Source organism: Stigmatopora argus, chromosome 20, assembly GCF_051989625.1.
Source record: "Stigmatopora argus isolate UIUO_Sarg chromosome 20, RoL_Sarg_1.0, whole genome shotgun sequence".
Taxonomy (NCBI): domain Eukaryota; kingdom Metazoa; phylum Chordata; class Actinopteri; order Syngnathiformes; family Syngnathidae; genus Stigmatopora; species Stigmatopora argus.
Window position 1 is genome coordinate 12,307,303 of NC_135406.1, and position 10,514 is coordinate 12,317,816.

The 10,514-nt window shown below is 40.7% G+C and overlaps 1 protein-coding gene and 1 long non-coding RNA gene across 2 annotated transcripts; one reads left to right on the forward strand and one right to left on the reverse strand.

Annotated features, from left to right (window-relative positions):
• Positions 1-1,154: 1,154 nt before the first annotated feature.
• Positions 1,155-10,514, forward strand: LOC144066169 (uncharacterized). Its single transcript, XM_077589514.1, has 3 exons — positions 1,155-1,183; positions 2,037-2,845; positions 9,502-10,514. Exons 1-3 carry the CDS (start codon positions 1,155-1,157, stop codon positions 9,969-9,971), a joined length of 1,308 nt encoding a protein of 435 aa, XP_077445640.1. The 3' UTR covers positions 9,972-10,514.
• Positions 2,918-4,995, reverse strand: LOC144065663 (uncharacterized). Its single transcript, XR_013297245.1, has 2 exons — positions 3,998-4,995; positions 2,918-3,789 (listed from the first exon to the last, which is right to left on the reverse strand). It is a non-coding gene; the product is annotated as an uncharacterized LOC144065663 (long non-coding RNA).

Genomic DNA, 10,514 nt, shown 5'->3' on the forward strand with positions numbered 1-10,514 from the left:
ATCGTATTTGAAGCCGCAGTGTCAGTAACGAGTGCTATTTCTGTATTTTAGACACACAAAGCACGCACCGTTTGATTAGACGCATTTATATTATATATGGATGAACATCGAAACACAATAGCGCTAGCTAACGGAAGCAGCCTATTTCCGGGTTCCGGTGCGCAGTGACTGCTGGGAAATATAGTTCTTGCACTCTACACCCACACACTAAAAACACGTTTTAAAAAGGCAACGGAAGCAAAACTGAGTTCGGTTGTACTTTATTTAGACATTTTACAACTCACTCACGTCATCATCACCCACAAATCCCTCAAAGTCCTCATTTTCTGTGTCCGAATTAATTGCCCAAACGAACCTTCCAAAAAGTCGGGTCCCCTCTCTTCGTTCTCAGAGTCACCGTCATTTCCATGTGGCTCCTTAGAAATGATGCCGGCTTTGACAAAAGCTCGAACAACCGTGCAAGCAGACACGTTCGCCCAGGCGGCCACAATCCATTCACAAATCGGAGCATTAGAAGCCCGGCGCTGCCTGCCACTTTTGGTGAAGCCAGGCATGGCATATATATTATTTTCAGGAAGATTATTGAACCGTAATAGCGCTGTCTACGAAAGCAGCCCCAGACGCTATTTCCGGTGCGCAGTGACTGCTGGGATAAATAGTCCTTTTGTCAATACACCCAGGTTGACGGCTGTGATAACTTTGCACTAAAAGTATCAATATACTACAACGGCGAACACACTAATTTGGTGCTACATGTACCAAATGCACGCTACACCCGCACGCTAAAAACACGTTTTTAAAAAGGCAACGGAAGCAAGACTGAGTTCGGTTGTACTTTATTCAGCCATTTTACAATGTACTCACGTCATCATCACCCACAAAACCATCAAAGTCCTAATTTTCTGTGTCCAAATTGAACAATTGTCCATCAAAAACGCTGAGTTTAATACGTTCGTCCAGGCGGCCACAATTCATTCGCAAATGGTAGCTAGCTAGTAGCTAGCATAACTATTTCAAGGCTGTCTTCCATGGTTCGCAACTGTGTTGATGCCGATCGCCAGGCCACAATCCGTTCACAAATAGTAGCTAGCTAGTAGCTAGCGTAACTAGTATTCCAAGGCTGTCTTCCATGCTTCGCAACTGTGTTGATGCCGATGGCCATGCCACAATCCGTTCACAAATAGTAGCTAGCTAGTGTTGATGCCGATCGGCAGCCCACAATTCATTGGCTGTATTGACAAAAAAAAACTATATATCCAAGCAGTCACTGCGCAGTACTTTATCTATGGGAAAATAGTAGAGTCGGGGGCTGCTTGCCATAGTTGTCCTAATGACGGATTTTTTTTTTTTATCATGATAACAATTTTAGTATTGGTCCATATATAAAGCGCACTACCTTGATATACGAGTGTCCCAATTTACGGGAAATTTGAGATACGAGCTAAATTCCGAGCATTTTTTTCCTTGAGATATGAGACAAATTGGAGATACGAGCTTATTGAGATGGTTCCATGTGGTCGAATATGTGTGGGTGTGTATAGTCATTTGAGTTGATTTCAGTTAAATTTCAAGTTAATGTCATTTTACGAGCCTAACCACCGCTGATATAAGTATAAGACTTTAAATTCCCAGTCTAACCTAAAGGACTTCTCGTTAGATAGACAGATTATGAAATATATCATTTATTTTTGTGTCTTTGCAGGTTTCAGAGAATATCTTGGTCCTGATGGGAAAGAGTCTGCTGGCCTTAAAAAGGAACTTGAGCTCCCCCAAATCAAAAGGTAGGAGCCAGAGTTCTCTCAACAACAAATGAGAGACGAGCGACTTCCAATCAAGAAGGAGGAAGATGATGTCACCGGGTCACTTGGTGAATTCCTGAAGAGGGAAAAGGATCTGGGCGTGACCAGCAGAGGGGCGGAGCCTGCACACACCTTAACATTACCCCAAATTAAAGAGGAGGAGCCAGAGTTCCCTCCACAGCAAATCAAAAAGGAGGAAGAAGATGTCACCGTGTCAACTGGTGAGCCTTTCAAAAGTGAAGATGATCTGGGCGTGGCTGGCAAAGGGGCGGAGCCTCCGAACGCCAACTCAGCAGAAGGGCAAACAGACAATTTAATTGCTCCGTTATCAGATAGCGAAGACTTGCTTTATGACAATGAAGGTCTTAAGGACAGCAAACTCTGGAAATGCTCTCAGTGTGGAAAAACCTTTGGGAAAAAGTCTACTTTGAAAAGACATATTGTTACCCACACTGGGGAGAAACCCTTTTCGTGTTCAATTTGTGGTAAAACATTTACAGTGAAGGGAAGTTTAAAATTACACACAAGAACCCACACTGGTGAAAAACCATTTTTCTGCTCAGTTTGTGGTAAAACATTTTCCGAGAAGGGAAGTTTAAAAAGACACACAAGAACCCACACTGGTGAAAAAACATTCTCGTGCTCAGTTTGTGGTCAAACATTCACACAAAATGAAACCTTAAAAACCCATACAAGAACCCACACTGGTGAAAATCAATTTTCCTGCTCAGTTTGTGGTAAAGCGTTTCCAGAGAAGGGAAGTTTAAATAGACACACAAGAACCCATGCTGGTCAAAAACCTTTCTCGTGCTCAGTTTGTGGTCAAACATTTATATATAAGGGAATTTTAAAAATACACACAAGAACCCACACTGGTGAGAAACCATTTTTCTGCACAGTTTGTGGTAAAGCATTTCCAGAGAAGGGAAGTTTAAAAAGACACACAAGTGGCCACACTGGTGAAAAACCATTCTCGTGCTCAATTTGTGTTCAAACATTTACAGATAAGGGAAATTTAAAAATACACATGAGAACCCACACTGGAGAAAAACTGTTGGATCTAATCGATAAACATTCAATAACTTCGAATTAGAGGAAGCACACAGAGTCGGCCATGATGAGTTTTATCTAGCTTCAGCTGAAGGAGGGGGTCAGAGCAGCCAGCGGCAGGAGCGCGTCTATCCTCCAGCCTGACTAGTTTGAACTCCCTGAATCCCCCCAGCAGGTCGACTAGTTTTATTGACAAAGGTCATGTGACATAGGTACAGACTTTAGGCGGGAAACTGAACAAAGAAATGGGAGTGTCATGGTAGATGACGCGCCCCCAACTCATAGGTGTCACGGACGGAAATTTCCGCTAGGTCATGCAAAATTCTATTCTAGTGACTAAACTAAATAAACCTATTGACTAATAAAAAGCATAAGAATACATTCCATACTCCACATTTCCCCCCTGTAGTTACTATGAAAGAATTTTCATTAGACATCAATTTATATCCCTCCCATCCAGGTTCTAGAATACAAATATCATCAACAGTTACTTTCAACAGGGTATGGAAAATAATAAAATCACTTGTCAAGGCAGAGGCGAAAAACTCGAGGTATTTAGCGTCATTCGAGAAAAATTCCTCTGCGTCCCTCTTAATGAGCGAACACAATTTTTTAAGTCAAGACAAGTACAATTACCCGGACGACTCGACAAACTGAGGCTCGTCACACTTTGAAAGCGCAATAATCTCCAGTATGGTTTGCCATGCGGTGATACTGTATGTCACTGTAAGCTACCAGCGTGTGCTGGATAGTGTTTCAAATCATAACTTTGATACAGGGGATTACACACAGAAAAAATACAGAACAGAAACAAAATCGCAAATGAGGGAGTTGCAAATTTAAACAGCATTGACTGGTTTCGTCTGGGATGAAGGTGCAGCAGTGTTCTCCCATCATGGCACACACACCTCCATCCTCTGTCCCGCAACATCCCTAAGGGCTATGACAGTTTGGTTAATAAACACTCATGTAACAGTTCAATGTCTTTACACGAAGCATAACTTTATCCACCCCAAGTTGGGAAAATAGCAACTGTATGATTTTCTGGGGGGGCGGACCACAACTTATGGTCACCAGGAACATCACTACCCCAGATTGCATCATGTGGTTTAAATTGCACTGATTTTGCACTGATTTTGATCTCTTACTATTATGTTCACTCCCCTTAAAAGGAATGCATCTCATCTGCACCACTGCAGATTTAAGTGTGGCGTCTAGACCCAGTGAATTCAGGATGTCAGGATCTGTGGAAATGGGTATACGGCTACACACATAACAACTTTCATTCGGAACAATCAGTTTCTTCTGGGACACCATGAAATTATACCACAACATCTTCTCCATAGTAGTTCTCCAGATTGTTCTTTCATCTTGCTGTTGAGGGATCGAAGACCCTCCAGGGCCTTGGTTAAACTCCCGTCAGCTGCTGTGTTGTTCGGGATGAACGTGCAATTTGGTCAGCGAGCTTATACTCATCTGGTATGCTGCGGGGAACCCCGATGTTGATGTAGGTTGGGTCCCCATCCAAGAGCGGACCGCTTGGCTCTGCCTTTCCAGTGATGAGGCAGGACGTTTCCTGCACTTGTTTTCCAACTCGAGTCTCTGTGGGCGGGGCGTTCAGATACGCCCAGGTTGTCACTGACAGTGCAGTCACTGTGATGTGGGTGGCAACAGCTTTCACTGTGGCTTCTGTATAGAGGTGCAAAGTCTATGGGAGGTCAGGGTTAAGTGAGGGGTGCTCGTGGCAGGTGAGTAGACGTCAGATGAGTTTCTTCACGGACAAGGGTTTTGACACCGTCCGACTTAGTCCACTCAGAGTCACCTGTCTCGAACTCTTGACCTGAATCGACTTTGACTTTTCAGCGATCTTTGCTGCTGTGGAGGTTGGTGAGTTGGGCCACGAATGGGTCTTCCCATCGTGGAGAGAACCAGGACTTCACTTTTATGACTCGGATCAGAATCCAGTCACCTGGCTACACCACCTCCTGCAAGATAGACAAAAAGATCACGGCACCTTACATGTTCTTTGGATAAGTTTCTCTCCTTCATCTTCCCATAAAGGAAGTTGAAATGGTCTTCCAATAACTATCTCAAAAAGTGTTAATCTCAAGCTAGTTCTACCAGTTGTTTTGCACTATGCTGTTTGAAAAATGAGCTCCATTGTCACTCCAGATGATTCTGGAGATCCCATGTTCTTAAAATAACAAATTAAACAGTTCCTACAAAAATTTTAAAATAGGTATTTATACCTCTTCACCATACCTCCCCCCTGTTGAGACATTTATATGGCTCAATTATGGAATACATTTTTGGTAGGTACGGTAGGCCTTTAGCTTTGTACAGTTCGTCTGCTGACTGTTCTTGAGATCGGCTCAGTTCTGTTGTTGTGTATGCTGCTGTGTTCTGTCGTTGTCTTTAACACGTGCTTAACATCCATCATTATGTTTGTGAAAATTTAAATACCTTATCAGTCAAAATTAAACATGCTAGCTGATATTCTATTTTGAACACTGCTTCCTTGTTAAGATCAAAACCCATATTTGTTTTTTTTCTCTTTCCTACAATTACACAAATTAACTAATCATACTAAGGATAGGAAAAATACAAAAAGCAAACCAGGCTGCTTTCTCCTCAGGAGAACAGCTTTCCAGTTCTCTGCAACAGTTACATTCACATCAATTAATATCCAGAAACGAAATGCACACATTTATAATTCTGAAAAGAATTGAACCCACTAAAATGTAACCACCCCTTGTTTGTCAGGGTCAACATTTTTAGCATAACTGTGTCTTTTAGAGCAATTAAAGCCCATTACTTTTAAAATGCATACTAATCAAGTCCCAATTCAATTAACAATGTGTATCGCGTTGCATATTAACTGTTTTTTGAAATTCAAAATATCCCAAACTAGTAGTCTTTTTATCAAATGTAACATTCCATTGGAGTTTGTCAATCAGCTCCTATAAAACTTTCTTAATCAATATTTCTCAATAGTCAGGCATAAAATTAAAATCTAGTTACATTTCTATCCATTGTAGTTTCTCTTTTCTCTCTAATTGTTTACTTTAAAAATCTGTAAGAAGATCGAGTCTCAATTGTTTACTTTAACTATCTGTAAGAAGGTTTGGTCTCAATTGAAACGCTTTCACTTTTTTTATGGAGACAATAAAACCAATATAAAAAGTTCCTCATGGCTTACAGCATTGCTCCCCGAGCAATAATCTTTCCAATCAATATTTGAGTGCTTGCCATTTCGTCTGATTACGTCAAAAAGTTTATCTTACCTGTCTCCTCTAATTCGTTTCAACTGAGAGAACCTTCTTACAGAGCACAAAATGGATCCGCTATTTTCATGTCTGCTGGTTTGGTCAGGAACATTTGCACTCTCATCCTGGGTTGCTCATCATGTTTCCTGTTGAGAAATGCAATCTCCCTCTGCCAACCCCAAAATTAATGCGTTTCTTTAAAGTTTTTTCTTTTATGCAGACATATGATTAACCTCATCCTCCAATTCCAATCGTGTAGTTAATAATGGCGTTTGGTACATTCCACTAAATTGGATTTCCATATTTTTCCGGAACGAAATATGGAAACTTTTGTCAATTCAGTCAATTATTCTGTTAACACAATTTGGATGCCATTATCACAATAAATCAATAGTACTTTGGAATTTGGTATCAAGCACTGTCTGTTTTTTCCCAGTGCTCCCAAATTTTGCATAGCAGATTTGTTTCTCCACTTCAAATTTCACATTTGGAGTACTGCTGCTTTTTCATTAAAAATTTCCTTGGACGAAATATTTTTCCATAATTTGGCGTTGCCATCCGTGAAACGGCTTATTGGCAAATTCCGAAATCGATTCCAATTTGCTAAATCATTTTCCACCTTGATACCTAACCGATTGATCATATCTCGGTGGTCGGCCAATCAAAAACACAAAAAGACAAACAAACAATCATTCACACTCACTCATTTTCAGACATCCGTGGTCTGCAAATTTTTCCTTTTTTTTTTTATCACTGGTGAAGAGCGCCATCCCCAGTCCTGGGGCTTCTTGGCAGCTAACCACCTTTCGCTGTGTCATGGCAAGTCATTCTAAAAGGAAATAGGTCAATGTTGTTTGGTTGACATCAACTGTTTGATGCTAATGCAATTAATATTCTAATAGTCATTAATATGAACCACGCTAAAGCATATTCCACCTGTTGATGGGCAAAACAATGAATTGCCACCTGTGCACTGATGGCAAGTCATGATGTTTATTGCATCTCAGCGAAATTATGCCTATCCTAAATTAATTATTTTATCTAAACTTGCCAGCTACATTTTACCTAATAATTTGGATCAATGCCATTTCTGCATTGTTCTCTTGTTTGATATCATTAATAATTTGGATGATTCTTAATACTTAAGTCTAAATCGCAAATCACTGTCATATATCTAAAACCAATAGTTAAAGCTCTGGCTGAATTCCTATCCGCTCTAAGAAGGCGGTTTTATTTAAAATAAGAGCCATTTTCTGTGCTCACTGTTACCTCAATTACAATTTAGGGAAAATAACCTTTCACTAGGCATTTCCTAATATAAATAAATATCAGTGTTTAATAAAGGACCCATAATTTGTCACTAATATATTACAACACTGTCAACTATCTCTCTCTCTCTCTACATCTCTCTAAAACTCTCTGTCAACTTTCTCTGTCTCTCTCTTTCTTTCTCTATCTGTCTTTTTCTTTCTCTATCTGTTTCTAAAACTCTCTGTCAACTTTTTCTGTCTCTCTCTTTCTTTCTCTATCTTTCTCTAAAACTCTCTGTGCAGGGGGAGGGGGCCTTGGGCTAGGCTGGTGTGGGCTCTCTCCTGACTCTAGGTGTGAAAAGGGGCACTAAGAGCTTTGGGGGACCCCCCTCTTTTTGTTTGCACCGGGTGTGCTTGGTGGGTGAGGGGTGTCCGCATCTGTGAAGGGGGGCCGGCTGTAAAGTGGGCTTCTTGCCTGCTCCACATTTTTCGGCCATTTTCTTCCTTTGTTCTGTGTGTGTCTTCAGCAAGATTCAAAAGCAGGCAGACTTTTTAAGGGAATTCTCATGTTCCTTCTTCAGATTTTGGTTCTCTGAGAATTCCTCATAGGCCTTCCTCTTAGCTCATCTTGCCAAAGGTCGTACCTCTTGAGCTCATGTTCAATGATCTTCATAGGGAGGGCCCCAATTTTGAAATGTGTGACTAGTACCTGAACTTGTGAAAAACATATCATTCTTGTTCTCCATGAAGATAGAAAGTTTCTTGAGGAAAGACAACCACCTAAAGCAGCTCCTCATCCTTTCTGTCCAGAATCTTCACAACCATGTTAACCATGTTTTTGTTTCATTCTTCAATGATCAGGAAAATCTCTCAGCATGAATTCCACATCTTCTTACTTCACGTCCCTTTGTTTGAACGTTTTTTTTTTAAACAATGGTCACATGTTACGCTATTAATACATTTAAGGCGATATTTTACGGCGATTCTTTAGGGACGTCCCATCTAATTTATCATCTCTTTAATACTTATCTTTTATTATCCTATTTATCTGTCTACGCCGTCTTTTTAACCGTTATTCTCTTCAATCCTCTCGATTCACGAGCGCATACTAAGCGCGTACCAAGCGCGACATAAAGCGCGTCACGGCCTACTTCCGGTTCTTAACAAACGCTTCTGGTTTATATAATAGTAGTACTATACTTTTTAATCGAGCTCTTTCTTACTCATCGGGTGCAGTATTTTTGGAAGCTTTTGTTTTTGACAATCTCCAGAAATCCTTTTAACAAAGGGGACTCTAACCCCTATCTTAGGGGGACTTTTAACCCCCACCCTAGGTTAAGCCGCGTCACCAGCCCACCTCTTGGATCGACATTTAGTTGGCCAGACCGACTAAATGTACGTCCGTTGCATACCTTACGTATCTATTTTGCTTTTTTCTGACATACGTACTTCTCAACAGTATGCACAATTTATCCCCTATTTATGAGGCGTTTTTCTCGACTATTCCACGAATGAAAAACGGGATTCCCACCAGCCTTGTCCTAAATATTAATTTTAAACAGCCCCTTACCGTCTCTGTGCCTCCTCCTTTTCGATGGGGGTTCGTTCTTCAAGCGGGCCACGATCAACCGAAATGCCCTCTCTTTTAAAGAAAGAGTAGCTGACGTCAGTATTCTCGGCTTTCAGTCCACCGTGGTCCGAAAATTCAGAAATGAATCTCCCGGGTTTCTAAGGCACCAGAAAATGTTGGATCTAATCGATAAACATTCAATAACTTCGAATTAGAGGAAGCACACAGAGTCGGCCATGATGAGTTTTATCTAGCTTCAGCTGAAGGAGGGGGTCAGAGCAGCCAGCGGCAGGAGCGCGTCTATCCTCCAGCCTGACTAGTTTGAACTCCCTGAATCCCCCCAGCAGGTCGACTAGTTTTATTGACAAAGGTCATGTGACATAGGTACAGACTTTAGGCGGGAAACTGAACAAAGAAATGGGAGTGTCATGGTAGATGACGCGCCCCCAACTCATAGGTGTCACGGACGGAAATTTCCGCTAGGTCATGCAAAATTCTATTCTAGTGACTAAACTAAATAAACCTATTGACTAATAAAAAGCATAAGAATACATTCCATACTCCACAAAAACCATTTTCATGCTTAGTTTGTGGTCAAACATTTGCAGAGAAGGGACGTTTGAAAAGACACACAAGAACCCACACTGGTGAAAAAACATTTTCTTGCTCACTTTGTGGTCAAACATTTGCAGAGAACAGAAGCTTAACAAGACACACAATTGGCCACACTGGTGAAAAACCATTCTCGTGCTCACTTTGTGGCCAAACATTCGCATACATGGGAAGCTTAAATATACACATAAGAACCCACACTGGTGAAAAACCATTTTCATGCTCAATTTGTGGTAAAAGATTTTCGGAGAAGGGAAGTTTAAAAAGACATGCTAGAACCCACACTGGTGAAAAACCATTTTTGTGCTCACTTTGTGGTCAAGCATTCACAGAGAAGGGAAACTTAACAAGACACACAAGAAACCATACTGGTGAAAATCCAATTTCGTGCTCGGTTTTTGGCCGAGACTTCACAGAAAATTAAATTCATCTAATAACCTACACTAGTGAGAACTTTAAAAGAAGACTTAACACACCTTGCAAACTTCATTTTTTGATACATGTTGATAAAATTAGTCTTCCGTGAATTTGGCTGTGAATGAAAAAGGGAGAAAATCACAAATGTTTTATTTCATTCAATCTCTAAATAATTTTTCAATTAGCTTTGTAAGCTACATCCATTTCATTTTTTTCTTCATAATCATTAGTATAAAAAATATTGATGGCTTGAAACTTGTTGTTGTGATAATCCATTGCTTTCACCTGTGGTCGCCTCCCCTGTGTGTGTCACCCACCATTTTTCCATGTCTCGTTAACCCATGCCTTACTGCGTATTGCGGCTTTGTGTTCATTTTAATTTTTGGGGGTGTAATTTTTGATTTTTGGCTCAGGTTTTCAGTTTGCTATTTGTGTTTTTAATTAAAACTCTTTATGTATACCGTAATAATTGTATTCACACACTACTAGTGATGGGTTTGTCAGCAGAATACTGACACCTGGTGGACGTTAAAAATCACTGCGAGAGAGA